Source organism: Larus michahellis, chromosome 10 (assembly GCF_964199755.1).
Source record: "Larus michahellis chromosome 10, bLarMic1.1, whole genome shotgun sequence".
NCBI lineage: Eukaryota > Metazoa > Chordata > Aves > Charadriiformes > Laridae > Larus > Larus michahellis.
Window position 1 is genome coordinate 6382686 of NC_133905.1, and position 26327 is coordinate 6409012.

At 35.4% G+C, this 26327-nt stretch overlaps 1 protein-coding gene across 13 annotated transcripts in view; it reads right to left on the reverse strand.

Annotated features, from left to right (window-relative positions):
• Positions 1-26327, reverse strand: part of CFAP20DC (CFAP20 domain containing) — a 99901-nt gene that overhangs the window by 55987 nt on the left and 17587 nt on the right. For 10 of the 13 annotated variants that reach the window (XR_012589330.1, XR_012589328.1, XR_012589331.1 and 7 more), the window contains 7 exons: positions 20927-21041; positions 17883-18039; positions 15039-15203; positions 9292-9428; positions 7944-8142; positions 7236-7382; positions 484-815 (listed from right to left, as the gene is read on the reverse strand). Coding sequence is in view for 6 of the 13 variants with exons in the window: in XM_074602705.1 (XP_074458806.1) it covers positions 484-815; positions 7236-7382; positions 7944-8142; positions 9292-9428; positions 15039-15203; positions 17883-18039; positions 20927-21041 (1252 nt within the window). In the remaining 7 variants the exon portion in view is untranslated. The remainder of the gene's footprint in view (positions 1-483; positions 816-7235; positions 7383-7943; positions 8143-9291; positions 9429-15038; positions 15204-17882; positions 18040-20926; positions 21042-26327) is intronic. The other 3 variants (XM_074602707.1, XM_074602710.1, XM_074602706.1) reach the window with 1 other exon arrangement.

Below are 26327 nucleotides of genomic sequence, written 5' to 3' on the forward strand. Positions count from 1 at the left end.
CAGACAGGTTATAAAGCAGAAATACAAATCATCAAGTGACATAAAAAAGCTGAAATTTCTTAATTCACTTTCGACAACATTGGTGAGCAAAACAGTCCCTGCTTATGGTTTTAAAAGGCACCATGAAGCCTTATTTACTGCTCTCTTGCTCAACCTTAACGGACTTACACCTCACTTGAATCTATAATGCAGGCTTTCATAAAATCTTTTTTGTTGTAACCATGCACGATACTCACGTCTCTCTGTTAGCATAGGGGCTGACAGAGAGCTAGGTTTCTTTTGTCCACATGTTACAGAGTGTATACCTGCAGTTTCCCTCCTGTATCCTGTTAGACACAGCAACCTGACAAAGACAAATCTACCTATAGGTATATGGGGAAAAGATGATTTATCCTCTCTGACTAGCTTGAAGACAGAATCTCATCCTAGGAGTTTTAGGATGATGACTACTTTATCAAGAATTACATGTACAAAGTGGCCTACCTCTTCACTGATGTCAGTTCCTTGAAAGTTATCTTCAATTTGGGTTTTCCCATGTACTCTGTTACTGTCTTGCTTCAAATCCAAAGGGAAAATGCAACATTCTGGTGACATATTTGAAGACTTCCCATGAGGCGCTGATCGAGGTGTTGATGAAAATGTGAAAATCTCTTTATTATTCACTTGGTGATCGTCTCTTTCATTGCTGTGATGTTCAACAGAGGCATTCTGTGGCGAGGTTAATTTATGGCAGGCTGAAGCTTCAGTAGCTACGAACTGCTCACTCCTATCCAACTGAATACTCTCAGTGAAACTGTCTGGAAACACCCATTCATCTGAAACATACAACGTTTATTTTACCGCCAAATATCTAAATTGTACCTTACCCTGATCACTCTAGTTTTCTCTGGAAGCTGTACAGCAAAACAAGTTTTTCTAATACAGAAACATTCTGCTTATCAGTTGGAAGAGTGACGAGGATGCAACGAAAAAGATCAGGCTGCTTTCTAAGTGAGGCAAGGTTAATCAAAACATTCCCAGATCATAGCTCAAAAAACCACAGGCTATGATACATGACGTGCAAACCCAGCAGTTTGCAAATCTGAAACTATTTAGCTGTTAAGATTTAAAACTGTTCAACTGAATTTTATTCTAGGAAAACAAAATTTTATTAAATTTGGCAATTGATCTTTTTCTCTGGGCATTTTTTGTTGCTGACATTAAAAAAAAAATCACACAGAGTTGGTGGAAAGTTCATAACATTACAATCTGCTGCTTCTTTATTGCTGAAATTCTACACTTTCTTTTATGTTCAGAACCTATGGTTTAAATCTCAATTTGAAACTACAGGTCTGATGAAAAATAGTGAGACATGAAAAATGTATGAAGATATCTATTTCACCACGTTTCCCTGAATACAGGCAGTACTAATCTGCCAATTTTAAAACAAACAATAAACTACAGGAATGGATTTAAAGATTGAGTGCACCAGATAAACATGAAAAGGCCATTTTTATTCTCTTATTGTTAACTTATATTTTACTGTTTGGAATGATGATATAGAAAAAAATGTCAATTTGATTGATTAAAACCAATCTCAAATAGCATCTGAGCAAAGGAGAATTGCTCGAGTATACGATACTCCCTTATCTTCATTAAAGGTAGCGTGGTGTGTATTATTCACTAGATCTTGAAACTTTCTGGCTCCATAAAACAAAGTTAGCACCAACGGTATTAAAAAAGCCTCAATAAAAAAATACTAAAAACGTAATAATAAAGTAGCACTGCAATAATAAAATGCTTGCCATCACAGAAGACAGTAAATTTACTGTGGTATTCTACTCCTTCTAGTTTTGTTAGAGATAATTATCACTTCAGGCAGATTCAGCAGCTTTGAGGGGGGAAAAAAGAAGCCTGAACCACAATATATGAAGGCAAAAGAAAGAAGAATGAGAATGCCAGGAGAAACAGCTGTCTTACTGGGTTGCTGTGGTTTTTCCAGTTTACTGAAGATAGCTAGTAAAGCTACCAAACTCTAGTTAATATCCTAAACAACAGTCTGTACTAGGAACCCGAGAAAAGTAGGGACTTAACACATCTTGGCCATTCATGGCTTGCACGTACTTGTTCTGCAAAGCACTATTTTTCAGTCTCTACAAAATGACCATCTACAATCAGAAGGCCCAAGGCTTTTCAAGTGAACCCTTTTTATATTAGATAATCATGCTGGTTTAAAGCAATCTAGTAGGTCATTTTCTGTTGTATATAAACAAGTCTATTTTGTAAACAGATAGAAATCTCACCTTGCTTTTAATTAATGAAAGACTTTAAAGATGAACATGTATGTAATGCCATTTATTTTACAAATATTTTGGAATAACTTTTTCAAGAGCCTCAAGAAATGAGTGAGACAATTCAAAACTTTTAAGAACCACCCTTCATCTGCGTAACCACAAGGACCTTTCATTCCGATCACTAAATACAAGTTTTTAGAGGAGGATACTAGAGCAGAATTCTCAATCAAGATTGTGTCACACCCCTCTGATAACATATTTTTCTTAGTCAGGCAATTGGAATTACATGTGAAAGGTTGTACGTGAATAAAACAACTGAAATTGCATGAGAAAACACAGTATTAATCATGAACTCACATTTCACAGTTTGTATGCTTTCACTGTATTTTAATATTTATATAAGCTGCATTTTTAAAGTAATCATTTCCCCTATAAAAATGAAATGAAATGACAGGGGGACATTCGCATTAACTTTTCACATGAATCTGATCACAGGATGCTCGAGAACAAATATTCAGGAATTTTTTTTTCCAACTGATTTTGTGACGTAACATGATTAAAAAGCTCTCTCACACTAAATCAGTATTTTAAAATAATCAATCATTTGTCCAAAAGGAATCTGGCCCACCAAGCCTGAAATTGTTTTGAATGTCTCTGGCCCTGGAGATGCTGCCACATCTGCAACTCCAGAAAGCACTATGCAGAAATGCCACAAAAAAGTTACTTATTCCCAAACTTCAATTGGCTGGACAAGTCTCTTGTACACAAAGAGATCTTTTCCCCAGCTATTCTGGATGCTAAATCTAAAGTGCTCAGAACTCTTTTTTTCCTAAGGCAACGATATCAAAGTTTTCAACTTGCTGCATTTTTTTCAAAACAAAAAATATCTTCAAAACTTACCTAGCTAAGAAAATTTTGGGATTTTTTGCAGTTTTTCCCACCTCAGCACTCCGCAGTCTTCTGACCAGTCTGGCACCCACCCTTCCACTGTTTCATCTAGACACATTTTACTAAGTTCCAATGTCAGTGGCTTGACTGAGACCAAAATGCATAACGTATACTTCTTTAGTATTCAGAAGGCCCTTCCCCCACCATGAAATTAGATTTGACAAGTATCACGCCGTCTTTGCAGTTTTCAAATATGCACTGATAGCTCAGAGCACTGTAACTATGGTATGGTTACACATTTAGTGTACAACCCACTTCACGAGAATCTGCTAATATTTATGCACAAAGGACTGTGAATGAGCAGAGAGGAGTGGCTTAATTTTTATTATGGCCTACACACAGACTTAATAACAATCGACTTCCCTAACTGCAGTCTCATCTGTTCTATTCTCGTTCTAGAATGACTTCTAATGCAGTTGTTGCTGTTTAATTTCCAGAGATCATTACAGATAAAATTTTATAATGAATTCTGAGGTAACAAAAGGTGTTAACCCACTTGGTTTTTGTGATTTTAAGTCAATTTTGAATTAAGTATCAAAATACAAAAAAGAAATCTTACGTAACAGTTTTTGTCAGGCGCTTAGAGAAGTGGAGACAGTCAGAAGCTTAAACTTCTGAGTCCTACTCCTGGCTCTGACACAGACATCCAAAAACTTCTAGCACATCACTTTACTTTTTACTCACCGTTGTGAGTAAAATAATGTCTTTACTCAGATCAAATATACTTCAGAAATATAAAGTGCCTGTATAGCATTTAAGATGAATATTCCGCTTTTTAAGGCTAACCTTCTCTGTAAAGAACAACATTTGTTTCCAGAGATGTTGAAGAAATATACTTGGGTTAGTAATAGGTTAAATGCAAATATTAGTTTCTATACCACAGCATTATTCGTAATGAAATATGCAGGGGGAAGACAGAAAAGTCTGTAAGATGACATTTTACGCTGGCTATGGAGTTCAGCAACTGCTGTAACCTGTAGCCAGTGTAGAATTTTGTTAATAGCCTACAAGTGAAAGATATGGGGTGTTTTGGACCAAGCCAAATCCCATTATCTCTCCACCACAAACTATACTGGAATTTCTTTTTAACTCAGCATTTCCATGTCAATTGTAATGAACAATTTGGAGTATCTTCTTTGCAAAATATGCAAATTACTATGTAATCACAACATTGCAGCAAACAAGATAAATGCAAGAATGATCACCTAAACATCTAATTAGCTCTTCTACACTGTCAGACTTATGCTAAAGCTTCTAATTGCAGCCTAACATTTTAATGAAGGTTTCAGCATTGCATAAATAACATTGGCAAACTATAAACAACGCTCACTAATCTTATTTTTTCCCTTGCTTAAAACCAACTTACCTATGTAAAGGTACTGCACACCTGCTACAGGAGACATGCTGATTTGAGCTCTATTAAAAATCTAAATGATATTATGATAAATAGCAGTGACTAACCTCTAAGGTAATAGGATCTTACAGTAGGCATCTGCTACTGACCTCCAAACCAAGAAGAAAAGGCCAACGAACCATTATTGGGGTCACTTAAGCAAGCTCTGGGGCATGAGAACCCAGTTCTTATGGGTGACTTCAACTACCCAGACATCTGTTGGAAGAACAATACAGCAGCTCAGACGTCATCCATCAAGTTCCTGGAATGCATAGAGGACTGGTTCCTTATACAAATGTTAGATGTGCCAACCAGGAATGAGGCGTTGCTGCACTTGCTACTCACAAACCAAGAAAACTTGCTTTGTAATATCTTGGTTAGTGATGGCCTTGGCTGCAGTGATTACAATATTGTGGAGTTTAGGATCCTGCTGAGCACGCTGAAGGTTAGTACAAAGAGAAAGGCTTTAGATTTTAGAAAGGCAAACTTCAGCTTTCTCAGAGCTCAGCTGGGAGGGATTCTGTGGGCAGCTTCCATGGAGGATAAAGGAGCTAGCGACTGCTAGGAGTTTTTCAAAGAATGCTCTCCTGGCAGTACAAACACGGTTCATCCCCTTTAAAGGTAAGGGAAGTAGGTGGAGCAAGAGATCCCCTTGGCTTAACTGTGAGCTCCTGAGTCTGAGAAGCTCAGGAGAAGAAAGAGAAGCGTACCAGAGATGGAAAAGCTGATGAATACCTGTTGCCAGGGCATGCAGATGCAGTTAGAAAAGCAAAAGCTCAGCTCAAATTGAAACTGGCCAGAGATGCCAAAAGCTACAAGAAAGGGTTCTTCAGGTGTGTAAACAACAAGCAGAAACAGAAGGAAAATACTGGCCTGCTGTTTAACAAGAGACGTCAATTAGTCACTGACAACGCTGAAAAGGCAGAGTTTCTCAACAATTTCTTCACCGCTGTCTTTACCAGCACTGTTGGGCCCCAGGCCTTGGGAAGAAAAATCCAAGTTGATGCAAACAGAGACCCACTGCCAGTGAAGGAAGAGTCTGCATGCGAACTATTACAGGAGCTTGACCCCTACAAATCAATAGGCCCTGACAATGTCCACCCGAGGCTAAGAGATCTGGCTGATGTCGTTGAGAGGCTGCTCTCCATAATCTTTAAGACATCATGGAGATCAAGAGATGTCCCAGAAGACTGGAAGATGGCTAACGTCACCCTCATCTACAAGAAGGGCTTAAAGGAGGATCCAAGAAATTATAGGCCCATCAGTCTTACTTCAGTCCCTGGGAAAGTTATGGAATGAATCCTCCTGGGGCCTATCAAGTCAAATGAATGTTTGGGAAAAGCCAGGTGGTGGTAAATAGCTCCTTTCAAACCAGCAACCTGTCACAAGTGGGGTCCCCCAGGGATCGATACTGGGCCCAACGCTGTTTAATATCTTCATAAGTGATAGAGATGATGGGATCAAGTGTACCCTGATGAAGTTTTCTGATGACACCAAACTGAGTGGGGAAGTGGACACTTCGGAATGGAGAGCCACCCTGCAGTGTTTATACATAGGTTTCTTCCTCAGTTCTCCGCTTCTGAATTTACAATAGGACATTTAGACATCTTTTCGTATCACTTACATAAAATAACAAGTGTTGATTCCTTTTTCTGAAATTCTAACATTAGATGGAGGCCGGAGGCCCTGGTGTTCTAGATGAACAAGTAAGACAGTGATTCCTGCCTCAGAATCCTCAAAATTCAGGTAAATAGGAAGTAATTTAAAAATTCTCCAGAAGGCTCTACTTGCCTTAGCATCTTCCATCTGTTTCAGCGAAATTGTGAAACCCATAATAGCAATTATGGGTTACTAACATTGTCATGGTATATAACTGCTTCTAAACATCCCAAAGATTAAACAAAATGGAAATAACTCATAAACGCAAAGGAAAATTTCTTCGGTCAATTTTGAGCAAATTCGAGTAGTCTGCCCACTTTACAAATGGGTGTCTATTCCTTTTAATAGAAAATAACACTACTTTTTCATAGAGACAAGGGCTGGTTTTGCCACAATAATGTACTTTCCAGACACATGCAAGGCAAATTGATTGATACTGTATGACAAAAAGTATCCACGCCTTTTGGCAGATAGGTGTGAAAGGGAAAAAACCATAAGCTGAGGTGTCTTTCTGTGACTAACAAAAAAAAAAAAGTTCACCACTGAATTTTAAAAACAACACCAAAAAAATCCTGATATTACATGGGTACCATAATTAATATCCTAAATTCTTATCTGGGACAAGTAAAATTTCTTGTACGTTTGATGTTTGGAGTTTTTTGCGTTAAATTTAATAGGGATTTAAAGAATAAATTATTTTTAGTTCTTTTCCTTTAATCATGAGAGCATGGAATTTTTCTTTTTGTATTCATTCACTGCTCTGGTACTCTGCTTAATCCTGCAAATCTTTATCAATGCTCAAAAGCAATTCTGTTGCAGGGTGTTTGATTTCCATAATCCCCCACAACACAGACATTTATGTTTTATGTGAACTGCTTCTGGGTCCTTTGAAATTTATAACACGTAGTCCCACACACCACACATAACTGAGATGTAAAAATAACATAAAATGAGCACCATACCACTGGTTATCTCCCATGTGCTTTTGGCTGCCTTTTTTCGAGATAGCGTTCTATGACTGTTCTTGTCTGCTGATGGCCGTTGTGGTGAGGCGAGCTGAAAATCTGCTCTTCCACTCTCAGAGGTTTTCTGAGTCTGAATTGCAGGGTCTGAAACACAATCCAGAAGCTTATGAAATGCCTGTGAACACTCATATTGTGTGCTTTTCTTACTTGAGGCATGGAAAACCAGCATTGTCCTGGGACATAAACACTTTCCAAACAGCACGGGAATCTTGTATGGCAGCAGATATAAGAATGTAACAAGAAAGTAAAAATTTAATGCTAGGTATGGAAAAAGGGCAAACCATAGAAGTTATAAAAAACAGGCTTGCAAAAGTCTGCAAAATAATCAAGAACCACTGCGGTAGCCCAGTTATATACACAGCATGAGGGAAAGCGGAATATATGTATAACCTGTAGCTACTGCCAGCAGGTGGTGATCCCTTGCTCAAACACTTACAATAGGAATACCTACAGAAAGAATGGGCATTTATTCAAGCTCACATAGGAGAATAAGCCATGATTTAATATAAATGTCTTCAGTAATTAACAAGGTAGATAAAGGATTAGAAAAACAGAGAATTAGGTCTTACATTCTGAAGTCAAAATCATGCAAAAAATTTTGGCAGTTTGTAAACTCTTTACTTACTCTTTGCTTTATGCTCTTACCATTTTGACATAGATCTTTAGTTGTTTGGCAAGTATTTCTTTTGCCTCCTTGATCTATAGAATAATTGCATGGTGAGAACGATAGCTCCAATCTCTCAATGTCTTGTACGGATTCAGTTCTCTTCCCCGAACTTTGAAGTCGGTATGATCTATTACTTTTGCTACTGCAGGTCTTTGTTACCTTGAAAGACATTATTTTCTTCATGAAAAATAAAAATGTAACAGCTTTCAAAATACTCAAAGGTAAACACACATTTTGAATAAAGCTTATTTTTCAAGTAAATGTTTCCAAATATTTTTTTTTTTTAATATTATCTTTTGAGGAAACTTCATAGTAGGTACAGTTCTGTGTGGTATCTTCAACCTTTACTAACAGGCAGGGTTTTTTTCACTGAGTGAAAGGAAAACGATGCAAAGAAAAAAAAAGTTAAAATTCACTATCTGGCTAAAAAGACAGAGAAACTTGTGGCTTTTGTAGACTTCAGAAGGAGTCCTTTCTTCTTCGGAGAAAGGAATCTCATTTTATGTCTTAGCTTTCAATTGACTTTGTCCATAAGAGTCTACTTCCTTTCGCCAGATCCTTTATTCACAGCGTTAAACTGGGAATTGTAGTCCCGACCAGATTCCTAAAACCTGCATATTGTTTGCTGACAGGGTGAGACCAGATGCTTCCCCTGGCATTGTAACTGACAGCATCACATGAACTACTGTATGGCTCACTGTCCTCCACTGAGAGCTTATTGAAATGCAGAATTTCTGCTCTGCACCACAGCTCTCATCATAAGGAAAAATATTTACACACACACAAAAATTTTAGCTGTCTAGAACAAAAAATTCAGAAAATAACGATAAGAAATCACATGGTAATTTCAGCAGGAAGACATCTCTGTAGGCCTAATGCTGAAATTAGATCAGCCTGTTCCAGTCAAGTTTTGTTACCTTTGAAAGTTTTGAAATTCCACAAGCTCCCTATGACCCCGTTCCAGTACTGAACCACTCTGTCATTATAGCCAGTCAGAGCTCCCCGATACAATTTGGTCCTGCTGCCTCTTGTCTTAAAGGACCTGTCTTCTCTACAACTCTGTATTAGTTGAAAATAGCAACTAGATTCTCCCTTAGCCTTCTCTTCTGCTGGCTGGACCAACCATGTCAGGTGCTGTAGCCACTCAAGCATTTTACTTGCCCTCCTCTCCGCGTTACAGTATCTCTCACACCGGCAGTCCAGGACCGAGACACACCCTCACATAACAGCAGTTCGGAAAAAAACCCTTTAGTGTGACTCCTCTGCTTATCAATCTCTTCCTTTGTAGAAGTGGCAGCACTTTTGTTGCAATTTAAGCCTTCTTACCTCTCCAGATACCCTTGCACTGACTCTTCTGTTTGAAGATGGAGGTGGCCCAAGGATCTTTGATCCAAATGCAATATGTGCCACATCCTGAGTTTTACCGCTGCGTATATTACCTTGTCCTTTATTAACCAAGCTACCTAAAAAAAATAATGGTATAAAAAGATGTTACAGTACGTACAAAGAATAAATATTAATCTTTTTTCAAATCAACTGAAATAAAATGTACATAAAAATTATGTTCCTTTATAGCACAATCCCTAGAAATATGTAGGAATAGCAAATCCACATTTTATAAAACTGTGTCAACATACAAGCAAGAAACTTTTGGTCTATTATACAGACATACCTAATCTTGCTTTAAAGAAGGGGCTATTTATAAACAAAAAAAATTGATTTGCATGATTTCTTTAGAACTTCAATGAAAACCTAACTTCTGACAGGAAGAAAAAACAACTCTAATTAATAAATAGAATAAAAAAAAACACAATAAAACTGAGGCAAGAATGTCAAGGTATCACTCACAGCTCAGAGAACTATTTACATGTAGCTTGCTTTTTGAAATTACTGAATCTACTGTTTTAGCAGGGCTGAGCACTAATAAGCACAAAAGAAGCCACTGTCTGCCATTATCTTCTTCCCTTTTTCCTGATGTGACATTTGGTTGCTGCTAACGGCTGCCATTTCACAAGATGAGATGACCTGTCTTGATTTAACATCAATTTAATTTGCTGACTACCTTGGGACGTTGTTAGCTCCAATTATAAAAGCTGATTTGCATGAAAATCTCTCTTTATGAACACATTAATTGACTGCAATTAATTACTTACATCTACACATAACAGTGTGTTGATGGCATAATTAAATAATATGTGTAATTAAAAGTGGATGATACTAAAAATAATTTTGGCTTTTGATTATCAAATAAACAAAAAGTTTAGCGGATAAAAAGAACATTGTCCAATTAAAATGTACTTAAACCTACCAAAGCTTCCATTTTCAAGGCAGCCAACTTCTGAAATTTGAAAAGCATGTCTGGAAGAACTCATGCTATGTTCATAAGAGGGGACTGAAAACAAAGATTAAACCTTAAATTGAAGGCGTTTCATTTTCATGCAGGTCAGGGATGTTATCCTTAATTATTTTACCATATATACCTAAGGGTTATATATCTTTGTAGTCCAGATGGTAAAACTGGAGTCTTGTTTTAAATGAACATTCATTTTTCTGTTTAGTTATATCATTCACACTATTGTACTCATTTAAGTTTTACAGTCCCTTGTATTTTGACAACCCAGCCAAGAATAATTGATTTTTGAATACAGTCACTGAGAAACTGAATTCCAGAGTTTCTTCTGCTATTTCAAAAGCAAACTTATAATCAAACTTCACAACACAACTTTGGATTGACTATTTGTAGGGCAATAATACTCTAAAAATATTATTTGCCCTTTAATATTACACAAATGGTACTTGCATGTAATAAAAAGCTGAATGTAATTTAAACAAGTAAGCGTATGAAGGATCTTATTCTAAGCAAAAATTTTAAACCCCTTCTATTCTTTTCAGCTGCTGTAGGACAAAGACTGCCATTACTAATGAGGTATATCAAGAAAGAGCAGAAGTTAACAATTGAAAAAGCATCAGCACGGGAGCTTAGTGCAGATGATAAAAATCTTTTAAGTTGTTTTTTTTATATTACAGTAAAAGCTAAGGGAAAGTTTAAAAAGTATTTTCTTAAACTTTTCATATTACCAAGGTTGTTATCAAAGAAATACTTCTTTCAAAGTTTATTTTCCTTTAGGGTTTCATGAGACGCTACACCTTAAATACTAGTATTGGCTGTAATAGTCTTGTTTTTTACATGATTAATCTTCACCAGTGGTTACCATTCCCTGTAATTTATCTTACTTCTTTGGTCAATACTTTGCACATGTATTTCCAGAGCATTTTAACAGAAATGGTGGAAATGATTATTCACTGAATTCAAACACTAAAGATGAGAATCCTCAAGACTGAGAAAGTACTAAAACCAGTGGAATAAAAACGTATCTTCCTTACCAATAGCACCACTTCTAACATTGCCTACGCTGATGAAGATGTATCGGAAAAGGATTCTTTATCCAATTTTCCTGTTCAGACTCACTTCTAAGCTACTTCAGACCTACTTCCTTCTCAAAAGATGTTCTGTTACCCCATTTTAGTATGATGAATCAATGACTCACAAAAGGTAATACAAAAGCAAGGTGAAAATGAAAAACATTAGTAAGACACTGCAATTTTGTTATATGGGCCCAATTAAAGGCTTAATCTTGTGTCTCATTCAGAAACCAATAACAACATAGCAAAAGAGTAGAGGAAAGAAGGTGCCTATTGAGACAGATTCCACCTGTATATTTTTATAAGCTCTAGCAGTAAGAATTTTATGTAATTCTCAAGTTTAAGCTGAAAATAGCAATCAATTCAACATTTTAAAAGGGACAAAATTATCAGTTCTCCATGAAGGACACGAATCAGAGCATACAAAATATTCTCATTTTAAAATCCATAGTAACCCTCTTTTTTAAGAAGTGTTTGCACGTATTCCAGGATATTTACTGTTGCAAATGGATCTACAGAATAACTTAAAAAAAAAAAAAAAAGGACAGATTAGCTATGTGCAATTGGATTTACAAAACCAGTACTATCCTGGCAGTGAGGAAATTATATTTTTGACATGTTTAGAATTCTAATCAATGAAATGATTACTAGTGAATTACTAGTAATACTAGTGAAAAATATGGGTTTTTTTTCTACATTGATTTATTTCCTTATTGGAAATGTAGCTGATGTCTTCAAAACTCAACTGATTTAAAAAAAAAATCCTGATTTTGTTCAGTGACAAACCCCCCGTAAATAGCTGAAAACTTTATTTCACCCTTAGGTAGTTACCTTAATTTGTATTTTAAATACCACTGTTTATGAATAATTTTACAACTACAGAGTTCCATTAATGAACATAAACAATCCATGTCACTTATTCTATTCCTGTTATTTAATGATGATCTATCTCATTATAAAATTGTTTTAAAGGGATATTCATTATTTTGAATCAAAACATTAAGGACTGTAAAGACATTTGCCTTAGTGAAATTTTGCTATTGACTTTATTGCAGGTAAGAAGCAATACACAGTTCTAAAAGGAAATAGCAGCTTTAGTAAAAAGCAGTCAATTGTCTTCCCCAAGTCTATTTAAGCAACTTCACGTTCCTGGCCTTTACTTCTACAGTTCAGTTTCTACTGATTCTTGGCTTACAAATCATGCAGACAGATACACCGATTTAAATACAAAAACACAGGAAGTGCTAGAACAGGCGAATGATCTGTTCAACATCAAGTTTCAAACAATGGCCAAACCTAAATGTTTCAGAAATGGCACAAGATAATTTCAGTAGGGATTTATGAAACAATCTGCCTTCGATACTGTTCTTAAAGTAAAGTTGGAAAAACCCAGAAGTACAAGATTGAATTTACCCTTCACAGTTTACCCTTCACATTTCTACTGGTGCTAAATACGATGACATGGACATTAACTCTTACCCATATAAGTGGCCAACTGGTTTTGGAATCATACAAATTTCTTTATTTCACAAGCTTATTGCAGCAGTGGAGTCCATATTTTAATCATATTCTGTGTAACATGGTATTTTCTTGTATTAGTTTTTAATTTTCAATTGCATCATCACATCAAATGATGCCTTGGTTTTGTGCTGTGAGATAGGAAAAGCAGCTTTTATTGAATTTTCTTAGTATTAGTAGTTACTTTATAAACTCCCTTAAGCCAATTTTTAATGTTTTCAGCATATCTTCACATAAGAGTTTTTCACTCATGTTGTTTTCACTCTGAATCACTTGTCTGTCTGTAAAATCTTTTCTGAGATGCTTTAGCTGATAATGTATAAAGCATTTCAGATAATAATGCAAAATTGGTTTATTTAAGGTTTGATACCTTTTCCATTTCATATGAATTTGAACTTGCTGTTGATTTTTTAAAAATATAGCTACATAGAATCACAGAATAGTTTGGGTTGGAAGAGACCTCTGAAGATCATCTAAATCCAACCCCCCTGCAGTGAGCAGGGACATCTTTGACTAGATCAGGTTATTTCAGAGCCCCGCCCAACCTGACCTTGAATGTTTCCAGGGATGGGGCATCTACCACCTCTCTGGGCAACCTGGGCCAGTGTTTTACCACCCTCATAGTGAAAAATTTCTTCCTTACATCTAGTCTAAATTTACCTTCTTTTAGTTTAAAAACATTGCCCCTTGTCCTGTTGCAACAGGCCCTGCTAAAAAGACTGTGCGTACCTTCTCTTGTAAGCCCCCTTTAAGTACTGAAAGGCTGCAATAAGGTCTCCCCTGAGCCTACTCTTCTCCAGGCTGAACAACCCCAACTCTCTCAGCTTGTCCCCATAGGCAACGTGTTCCATCCCTCTGATCATTTTTGTGGCCCTCCTCTGGACCCGGTCCAACAGGTCCATGTCCTTCTTATGTTGGAGGCTCCAGAACTGGATGCAGTATTTCACGGGGGGTCTCATCAGAGCAGAGTAGAGGAGAAGAATCACCTCCCTGGACACTTCTTTTGATACAGCCCAGAATACAGTCGCACATCTCCGGCTCACGTTCATCTTTTAATCTGCATATTAATCTGAGAATTCCACTGGGATATATCTATGGTGATGATAACCTTCCTTGAGTCATTTAATTTTGACGCTTTAAAGGTTAACTGTAGTTAACATTTCTCACCAATGTACAATCCTTCGCATTTATCAAAGCCAGATTTTACATGGTATCATGTTACACATTTACCTAGTACAGTAGTCCCCAGCTCATAATTTTTGAACAGGGGCCACATGAAAAAAAAAAAAAAGTAAATTGAAACCTTGTTTAGCAAAATATGATGTTTCCTGCATGTTACCTGCTCTGTAGTGTTTTTCATGAAAAAACGCATAAGGGATTGCCCATTTTACAAGCTTAAAACTCCCTGAAGTCCCACTCTCTACTAACCTAGTAACTGTATCATATGAAAATTTTGCTCCTACATTATTCACTTCTCTTTTGAGATTATTCATAACTATAAGAAACAACAAAGAGCCTAGAACAAAAAAACTTTTGAGGCCTCCTGCTGTCAGCCTTCAGCTATAAAAATTTAAAATTTGATCCTCTGTTTGCTTTCTGTCTCTTAGTTTTTATCCAAGTCAATAGTTTGTATCTTGGCACATGAGTGCCTAGCTTCTTTAATAAATCTTTTCTATGCAGTGCCATCAAGGTCTGAATTATATATTTTATTATCTTCTAGCTTACAGAAATATTCAATTAACTCGAAGACACCAATAAAACAAAGATTTCCTTTTTCAGATAATAATCTGAGGAGACTATGCATGGTCATATTGTTAGAAGAGTTTCACTAATGTAAACATAATTGAAGTGTAACAACTGAACAGACACACTTCAATGTACATTCAGAAGATGTACCTCAAATATTGTTACTATCAATCCTACGCTTGAATTAGAATTGTTCAGGCTGCACATAGATCTCAAACTACAGAACAAATATGTGCCTATGTGCTCATGACATTACAGCTATGCAAGAGCTGTCATGTTTTATTTTAAGACAGTGGAACTCTTAACATGCACTTTTACAAAAAACCCCATTATTTGTATGCATATTGTATAGATTGTATTCACAGTATTTTAATACAATGGAATACCTGTTTCTTGCACTGTTACTGGATATCTGCTGCATTTTATTTCTTGCTCACGAATTTTAGTCAGGTTCAGCAATTGTGTAACTTGTGGCACATCTGTATTTAGCTGGCAGGTTCGAGGAATAACATCTGTGGGCTCACATCGCATAGACGGAACAACACACATACCTAGAATCAAAAAATATGGGCTTTACTTCACTCAGATGACACAATGGAATTAAAGTCAACTTACATTATCTGTTAGATTACATACATTTTAGTTCATATGGTTATAATAGTTTAATAGTTTATAGTAATTTGAAAAATTTGCTGCAATTGTTCACTTTTAAGACAATAAGCATGTAAATTTTAAAATGATATTGTGTATTTTTTTAGGCCAAAAAATTTGAATGTTTAAACTAAGAAACGTGCACAAATGGCTGGAATAGTCACTGTAAATCAACTTTGATTTGGCAAGCAAAACAGAAACACAAAATACATTTTGTTAATTTTTATTGCAACTCAGATTCAATTCTAATACTGATATACTGATTTTCAGACAAAATGAACATCTGAAAATAGTACTGATATCAGTGGGACTGATGTAGCAAATAAAGATGTTCCACATATGCAAATAAAGAATCTGACAAGCTTTAATTCCAAACTTTGGACACCATTACGCTTTTATGATTAACTAAAAAGCTGTCAACTATGTATTCCTGTGACATCAGGTACTAGTAGAACGTGATCTGATTGTCTCTGCTTTCCCTTTGATAATCAATATAGACTGAGTTTATGAAATTTATTGTCTACAAAGAAAGGTATCCAGAGTCAGAACCATTCCTGATGTTGTGATCCAAATTCATCCCAAATTTTGTAATGCTCGAATATAGTAAGCTAATGAAATTAGCCTCCTTTCCAAGGATAAGAAGAGGAAAACATAACCCCAAACCCAAATAATGCATCAAGTATTGAGATCCTAATAGAAAAATTCAAGTGTGCCATGTTGTATTTCAGTAGTGGACATATTTAAGTAAGATAAATGCTAACAACCATTTTTTCACCAAGCTGGTGTTTTATTTACTGCTGCAAGACAATACTTAGTGATAAAAACCCCATACATAACTTCAGGATTACTATGGAAACCAGAAACTAGGTATATATCAAGCTTGTATGCCTCAATATCATGGGGCAGAGAAGATGAATTCTTTCCTCTTCTATCTCAAGGATCTCATACAGAAATAGTTTCTTAGTATATGTGGTTTCTCCCTTCCGCTTGTCACCATTTTAAGAATGCAAAACATACTGTGTACGAACTACTAAGATAGAATAATGCACACATTGCACCTTGAAATCACTACTTCCACTACTAAGGAAGTTTAAGCAAAGAACTCGACCCACATGACAAGTTGCAATGTCATTGCATTCAGTGGAGATTAACTAACTGGTCCAATCATCTGAGAGGAAAAAAACTTTATCAAATCATGATTGTTAACTGAAAGTTAATTAATAATAACAAAAAACTACTGTTGTTTTTCTGTAATTAGGTATGGAGTATAGAGTTATTTTAATATGGCCAAACTTTGAGTTGTAACATAACTTTAAGACTTGTCTAGATAAGGAAATTCATAAGCACACAGAAAATTCTAATGCCCACCGGCTGTTTAATAATCATAGAATTGATAATCCAGTAATTAAAAGTGTAAGATTTTACCATGCATACAGTTTATTAAAGCTGTCTGCTCATTATGTTAACTATATTTTGGAACTAATTTAGAACATTCACACACATTTCAAAAACTGTTTAGAATGGAAGAAGATAAAACAATGCACTGGCGGGATTAAATTAAATTAAAGACAGTGAGGCCTCTAGATGCAGTTTCTGCAGAGATTTTACCAGACTCTCTCTGTAGTCATTTTTTTTAAGTAATTGTTTTTTCCAACCTCACCACCACCAACAAAAAAGAGAGTAATCACAATGATCACATACTCTCCCTTATTGGTTTAGATTTTCCAAATGGAAGATACATTTTGTTACATTTACAATACTGCTTACTATCCTTCCTTCAGAAACCAGAACCCTTTTTTCAGGTGTGTTCTCTAAAAGCCACAAAATGAAAATTTGAACGAAATTGAAGCTGAACTATACCTAGGCTTCCTCTGAAATAAGAAAGTGCCAGCTGTGTTTTTCAATTCCTCCTCTATTACTGCAAATATCAGTGAGGAATGAAGTTCTCTCCCTTGGAAAATAGCGATTCAGGATTATGATGTTAGTTTGGGGACTGGTAAACCTTTGACCAATATCCTGCTCTATTACAAATTTAATCTCTCATTTTTCAGCTCACCACCAATACTACTTTCCCAATGAACAAGGACACATTAGGATAAATGGACTAAAGATCACAGAGAGGTGTTTATGATAGTTTCATTGCTCTGTTTCACATAATACCGTTTGAATTATTTAAAGAAGAAATCTTTCATCAGCTGCTACCATCCAAAATCAAGAAAACAAACAGCAAATGCTGCTAAATTTAAGTATTTCTCTTTCCTTTCAAATATTCTTGTCTTGGCCAAAACCTGATTCCTACCAGCATAAGATATGCTCGTTAAAACAAGCTCTCTACTTGATAAATCTTGCAGAATTTCTTCAATAAAATACTTCTAAGGAAGTCAATGTTTAAAACAAAGGAGTATACATATATTTAATTACTTGCCCAAAGTCCAACACTAGCAGATTTAATATGCTGTATTACCACTTCAAATTTCATGAAATCGTGATCTTTGAAATTGTCAATCTGATGACTGAGAAGCTTTTGATTTTATAATATGAACAGTTATGATTAAGACTACACAGTAATTATAACACACCATCTTCCTCAGCTGTATCTTGAGGCTTGGATTTTAAAGTGAAGATCTTTCTCAGTTTACAGTTAGCTGAAATAATAATTCCATCCAAAGACTGGAAGACAGCTCCTCTGAATATTTCACTGGTGAATGCTACCAAGTCAATACACATATTGCACCACTAGAAAAGAGAAACAATACTCTTTAATAAAACCCAAACACTAATCATTGCAGAAGAGTATTAGTGTATAGTTTTCTATAAATGAAGTCTCTGTGGAGTATTCGATTCTCACAGGCTGTGATTCACAATGTATAACATTTTGATAATAAAAAAGATATTGCTGTATTTGCACTTAGAACAATTATTTATACAAACAAATCAGTACATATAACCTACTGACTGCCAGCCCAAGTGAGCTCTGTTACCTAGCATATCTACAATATATTTTGCAGCTATTTCTAAGTAAGTAACTTGTGAGAAAGTACATTTATTGAAGGTTTTCTGAGGGGAAAAAAAAAAGTTATTCAATATTACTTCATAAGTTAAAGTTCCTGCAGCTTAAGTGCTCCAAAGGCTATAGCTGGAGATTCTTTGATGATTTCTTTCTGAGATTCACAAAAAAAGGACCTCTTCAAAGCCTGCACCCCTTCCACACTGAAAATTATCAGGTAAATTTCTAGTATGGACAAGACCCCAGTGTATTGTAACATCTTAAAACCACTTGTTTATAATAAATGTTATCCACTCCTGATAAAGCATTTCCAAAAGACAAATCAGATAATGATAACTATCTGGGTTGCTAAAGATCCTACTTAAATACATGTTTTAATTCTCATTAGATGATTAGTCCATTTGTTTCAGGAAACATTGTTAGAACACTAACATCAGTGTGCTATACTCTCCTACACTATTCTATGTAGCTCTTCAAATTCTGTTTCAAATTTTTTCCACTTAATTCAACACTTGTACATTGCTGTTCTTTATAATACAGAAATAAGCAGTTACAGGTACCTATTTTGCATGTGGACCATATTATAATTCCATTATCCTTCTAGAAAAAAAAAGAAGTTTCATATAAAACAAGTAGTATGACAAGCAGAAGAACTAACAAAATATTTTTTTTGTGGCTTTACATTTTCCATTTTGAGTCTCTGATGGTTAAAAACATGTATGCTCATAGTTCTGGTGTTCCTAACAATTCTTCTCCTCATCAATTCGGGTATCTATTGAAGGATGAGCTGATGCTAACAAATATTCTAAAACCAGGAAATAAACAGAGATGGCCTCAAGGAGAAATGCAACCATTTTCATGAAATTTGCAGAACTGTAGCATATTTGATATGATTACTCACGTGTAAAATTTAGTTGACCAGTGGGTTGAAGTTTTATTAAGGGAGAATACTAACACATAGTGATTGTACATACCTTATTTCCTTATAAAGTCAAGGCAAAAGTAGTAGTTTCTAAATGTCAAACAGTAAATATTTTTTAGAAAAAAAATTAGGTGCATATATTACTATTCAGCTTCTAAGTCTGAAATTTTGGAAGGAAAGTAATACTTGTTTTGAAGACACCAAGCAATGGAATGGAAAATGCAATATTTAATTATAACCGATATTTCTATTGCTGAGGTTGAAAAATAGCATCATTTGTAAGAATAAAATACAGGAAGCTAGCACATGAAAATGTAAACTATGTTCTACTGGTGGAACAAACAACATATTATATCCTTATTCACAATCAATCATACTGATCATAATGGTCTTCCTGTGTATACAATAAGTTAAAGTATCAGAGCCATGTAAAAGATCTATCTTATCACTGAAAGAAGCATACTCCCTCTAAGTAAAAGTAACAATAAAAGGACAGATAACCATTTAAAAGACAGACACGATACTAAGAAATACAGACCTAATCTTTAAGGTTGGTCAAGCATTAAAGTTATTGAAATATTTTGACATTATAACTGATCAAAGCATTTAGATCTCTGATTGATGTTTTATTATCTAAATTAAAACACATAACTGAAGTTCATAACTCTGATTGAATTTAACTTGGTGTACATTAATACATACTTTAATCCTGAAACATTTGTGCTAGCCTAACACCAAGACCAACTAACTGAAATTATACCGAAGAAAAATAATTTCATTTTAGTGGATCTTGAATTAATGGAAACTTCAGGGGTATGATCTGATGCATATTCATTTGAAAAAAGGCCAACCAGTTCTTCCCACAAGCAGAAAATTCCTGAAATTCAAAATTATCACAGATGTCTTCACCTAAATGATCTTAGAAGAAATCACAACCTCAGAGGATTTTGTAAAGTATTCTCTCTCATGTCTAGCCTTAAATCCACAGCCGCTTAGTACACTAAGTGTTATCTAGTTCTCTTGGTGCATATTTATATTCTAATACATTTAAAAATCTAACTGTTCTCGTATCCAAATCATTTTCTAAAGCAGTATTTCAGACTTGACTCTTTACAATGTTATATGGTAACCATCAGATTTTGTATCCTGACAGCTATACCATATGTTGTGGCTGGACGTGGGAGAGGGGAACAGGGAGAAGATGATGGCTATTGTTTTACTTTCATCAGTTTGACATATACATTGTTTAATATATACCAGAATTTGGAAGAGCCTGAAGCACATGAAAGTAACCATCAGCTACAGTCTACCTGCAGCTCCAGTGAATGTAATGAAAGGTCACTACAGGAGAAGGCACAAACGAACAGGAGCACTATAATGAAGAAGTATCAAAGACACGGAGAACTTTACAAAGGCTGAATAAACGGCAGAAGTGAGAGAGATAAACACACCACAAACAGCATTAATCTTGGAAAATAGGAATGATCTCCTAATGTTAGGAGGGTAGAAGAGCAGTAGTATTAAGTGGTTCTGATAGCATCCAGTAGAAGGGACATAAACATGTATCTTGAATCGTCAGGAACTGAACTCTAAACAAAACAGTAATTTCAACAGGTCTATAAACTTACATAAAACATTTCTGATAAAACAAGTGTGCTCAACTGCAGTTCAGGCAATATTCCCAAGGTACCTACTATTTTGCGCTTGATCGTAAACAGAGGAATTTTTGCATGCAGAGGGGTTACAGACAACTCCTTGTGGACCGTTGATAAATACAATCTTCTTTTAATATTTCCTAAATCAGTTACCCTATGAAAGAAAAAGCAGGAAAGAATGGAACAGATCTTTGTCAATTCAATAATCCAGTATCTTTGGGCAATCACAAAAAAACTATTCATATGCAGAACCTTTATGACAGTCATAGCAAATATGGAATTTAAGAATTACTTCTTTTACAAGATGAGTAATGAGATTTCATCCTCAAATACAAGCTTGGTGGCTATATTCCCGCATATATAAAATCACTTTACATGCTAATTTTATTTCAACAGCCTATACTCTTCACTAGATTTCCATAGCCCTTCAGACTATGAAAGAATTCAATTTGTACAAACTGAGAACCCAGTAGCCTTTAATAATCACACTTGTTTCTGCCCCTTAAGCTTGTGTTATCTTGGGATGCACTGTCACCTGCTAACGAGAAAAACATTTGCTTTCTTTTCCTAAAAATGCCTCCGTCATTTTATACAGACTGTTGGCTTAAAGATAGACACTAGACATTGTTTGTCTGTTCTACTTCCTGAGCACATACCTTCAAATGTGAATTACAATGCAGAATTTTGTTGCTCACTATTCAGGTCATCTCACAATGACACCAAGGACACTGAAAGTGAACACTTCTAATAGATTCAGACCACAGCCACAATGGCAAAGATTAGGCTTCCTTTAAACTGATGAAGAGGCTCATTTTTATGTTCTGTTTCCTTCAAATCTTGCAAGCAGCTGTGCTGGTTTTGGCTAGGATAGAGTTAAATTTCTTCAGAGGAGCTTATATAGTGCCATGTTTTAGATCTATGATGAAAACAGTGTCGACAGCAGGGGTGTTCTCGTTATTGCAGGGCACTGCTTACACAGCATCAAGGCCTTTTCTGCTTCTCTCACCACCCTACCAGCAAGTAGTTTGGGAGTGCACAAGAAGTTGGGAGGGGAGACAGCCAGGGCAGCTGATCCCAACTGACCGAAGGGATATTCCATGACATATGACACCATACTCCGCAATAAAAGCTGGGGGAAGAAGGAGGGAATTTTAGAGTTATGTTGTTTGTCTTCCCAAGTAACCATTATGCGTGAATCAGCCCTGCATTCCTGGAGCTGTCTGAACAGCTGCAGATGCCTTATTTAGCTTTGGCTGCACATGCAGCTTTTGCTTTACCTAGTAAACTGTCTTTATCTCAATGCACAAGTTTTTTGCACTTTTATGCTGGTGATTCTCTCCTCCATCTCACTGTGGAGGGAGCGAGAGAGCAGCTGTGTAGGACTCGGCTGCCTAGTGGGGTTAAACCACAACAGCAGCACCACTCTGATATCCCCCAGCAGTCCTACCTTATTAGACCAGAGAACAGAAATTACTTTACAGGCTGCAATCTGTATGGGGAAATAATGATAAATTTGCCTATTATTTTTGAACAAGCCTGTTTCTAACAGATGGGTGTTTCTCTGTAATTAGCAGCCCCTCTGAGAATATGACAAATAATTACAATAAACAACTTTGTCACTACTTAGTGTTATTAAAAATAATTACTCATAATCATTATGTTTAAATGCTAGGGTTTTCTTTAAAATTGTGAGATTGCCCTGTAGATTATAATTTTTTATTATTATTACTGAAAATACTTTTTCATTAGTAAGGACTACTCGTAGCTTAACTAATGAAGTGTTGTCACCCAAAATTTTCATAAACACCCTGAGATGTTCTAAGGATTCCTTAGGTTAATTTAGGAGGGCATTAACTCTGGAGCAAGTTACATACTTTTGCTATTTTTAGCAATTCACAAGTTCAAACAAGGACAGTATAAAAAAAATACTGCAAGTATGTAAACATCAAAAGGTTCTACTAGTGCAGGCGACAAAAACACGGGAGCACCTTCTTGTTTCCCCATAGTCATTAAGACCACTATGCAAAGCAAACAAAGCCTGTCAGCTTTCCAGAACTTATTGATTCTTCCTCTCCCTTGCAGACAATCTGTCCTTTAATCTATTCATCCTCATAATGTGGCTGGGCAAATCAAAACAAAGTGGAAGAGTCTACCAGCTGTTTCCTTTTGAAAGACTGGCAGTTCCTCTCATAAATCACATGCACTTCAAAGGCAGAAATTTCAGTACTGTGCTGGGGCGAAGAACATTATATCCTCAGCGCTGCTATCATTTCACATAGTAGATATCAGTATGAGCTGCATGTATATTTATGTATGGATGAATAATACCATCAAATCTTTGAAAAGTGATTTCATCATAAGACCTGGGCTTGATCTTACTTTGGAAAAAGTTTAAGCAAGATGTGAAATAATTAACCCAAGATCATCAGCAAGTTTGCTGCATAGCTAAGCCTGTGCCCCAGATCAAGGCTTAGTTCCATCCATCACTTCTCATATGCCCTTTGAAGAAAAACCTATGGATGTAGTTTTCAGAAACTCTCCACTCTATTCTAAATCTTTATGTTCAGAAGTGCTAAGAAATTGAGGCACCAAAGAACTTCAAAGAACTGGAGTACTGGTTGCATGAAACTCCCCTAGATCTCCTGGTTATGTATAGAACTGAGCAACTGTGCTGAGGAACCACGAAGTTGCAGTAATGTGATGGCTGAAACACAAATAAAAATACTATTCTCGCTGAAACTCAAACCGCATAATTCTCAATGGAGGATGTTCCTTTAAATGATGCTACAACATAATATTAGTTCAATATTTTATTATTTATTTTTATATGAATAGTTTTATCTTTCTCCCTCCTGAAGAATATTAGGTACCTTAGGAATAAAAAGGCCATCAGTAAATGTACAGCTCAGTTACATTCTAAAGTGCAATACTAAACACATTCATTTACATAAAAATACACACATTTATATCAGACTGTCACATAAGTCTAAAATAAGATGGTTTTGTGATGGTATGTATGCTGTAAAGAAGCAGCAAACCTTAGATATATAGTTATAATCACACCTAAAGAATCTTAAAATTTATTGCAGTAAATAAATTTAAAGTAAAAAAAATATTTATATCCTACAGGCCAAAGTAGGCGAAACATTTGAAGAACAGGCACAATTGGAGAATGAAAATGGTCCTAAAATTCTGTAAAATAATTTATTTCCTGGGAGAAGAAAGATAATTATTTGAGAGTTGGTGTAACTTTCAGACTTTTCAGTTACATTGCTTCTTAGAAAATAAAAATAAAACAAGGGTCTGATGAAACTCTTTTCTGAAATAATTCAAAGGAAGTTAGAATATTAGAACTCTCACTTGTAAAATGACTCAAGAGTACTTGCTGTGAAACTCAACCTTTTTTTTTTCCTGTTATCAAAAGGCACTACCTATGTTAAACCTACAAAGCCAAGAAACATCTGCAGCACACATCTTGATTTTCAAAGATGCATTAAAAAAAAATCTATATAGGAGTTAATGTATTTTTATTATGTCTGTGCTTGAGTATTTATATCTAAGGGTCAGGCATGTGATAGAAAAGTAATGAGACCATGTTGAGAAAAATGAGGTAGTCAACAGGAAAATCAACCTCATTTATAATAATATTCCTGTGATCAGCAGGTGCATGACTCCCCCAGCCATGGTCATTAACTGCATTCATTTCACACTTAACATCTACATTTGCAAAGCATTTGAAAGTAAAATAACCTTCCGATTCAATTTTCAATTTTATTTTATATCTTCAACTTTGATTGACTATTCTCCTCACAATGGTAACTATAGTGAGATTGCAAGTAAATGGTAGCAACTACCGAAGAGTACAGATAAACTCATCTTCTCAGATTACCTATTCACTTTGCTTCTGTATGTATAATAATTTATAACCATTTGTTAATGTTCAATTCAAGGCTTAAAATGAACTTAAAAAAAATGATGTTGGACTGTTGAAGGGATGCTTCATTTATCAGGCTCACTTATGCTTAAAATGGAAGTGTTTCTCTCATAAATGACTTAAAGGAGAAGCTTACCAAACAAGAAAGCAGATATTTCATTGATGTTGCTAAGCAAAGAACAACTCCCATATAATTTATTATAATGGAAATTTCTTTGTATCCTGGTGAAAATCCAGATAGAATGCTCTGGTAAAGATTAACTACTAGTATGTTGGTACATGAGTACTTAGCAATTGTAGTGACATTTTCTCCATTAAAAGTATGTGCCTCAGAAACATTAGATAGTATCATCATCTCTATTTTAAAGATAGGAAACCCAAAGGAATAGCAATGGTCAGCTGATTTGCCATGCTTACAGATTCTTAAGTTTCCTTATTCAGGAGCAGTCTGTACTTCATATATGTTTTATTTGATGTGCTACTTGTAAATTCATCTTGTAGAAGATACTATGTTATTGAACTGGCTGCCCGATCATCTGAAATCCTGAGCATTTTGTTCTGACCTCATAAAAACAGACTCAGTTATGTTGAAAATCAATCAAATCTCCACAAAATAAGAGATCGGGAAGACTGATATGTCACCTAGACCTAGAGAACAGGTTGTGAAGAACCAGCTTTATTTTTATATACTGGAATTTTCTGATGATAATGTTTTTCTGGAAAGAATTAAGGAAGAAACCCCAAAAAAGTCCCCTTAAATAGTATACATACATCTGCTGGTGGCAGATGAAAAAAAGAGAACAATCAAATATGGTTGCCAGACTAGAAAAACTTTCTGAATTTTAGCAATTACAAAGAACTGGTGACTCCTGAGCTCACCCTAGAAGATATTGACATATATGCAATCCATTCTGCAACTGAAAGAATGACCTGGTATTTTCACAGATCAAGAATAATTTGTTGTGAAAGTTTCATTACTCTTAGGACTTCACATGTTTCAAAAAATCATTCTAGAAGTGGTCATTAATATTCATAGCATATATTCTAGAAACTTCTATCAATATTTTAAGATTCTTGGTTTTGAAATGAGCTCACCCTTCTCTTATTTTCAAGTATTTAGTAAATTCCATTTTAAGGCATAGTGGTATGTTCCTCTGAAGCATGGCTCATTGTGCCAAACCGTTTAGAAAACCATAATTCTAGAAAATAGTTTTTAATTTGTTCAGTACAAAGTAGTCTAATGAGTATTAATATATGGAAAGTTTAGTGCCTACTTCTTTTCAAGAATCTAAACAAATTACCCTCATAATGCAGTTATTTATGCCTGCAACTAATTCCGTTGGCTCTTTTCTTCAGTTTATTGGTTGTTATTCTTTCCACTTCGTTTTTCTTTCCATTAATTTATCTATTCTAAAGAGACAATCTGTCCTTTCAAGTTTACAAAGACAAAGAAAAGGTTATGTTCACACCTGCTATATGTAACAGGTCTCTTAAGTACAGCCGTAT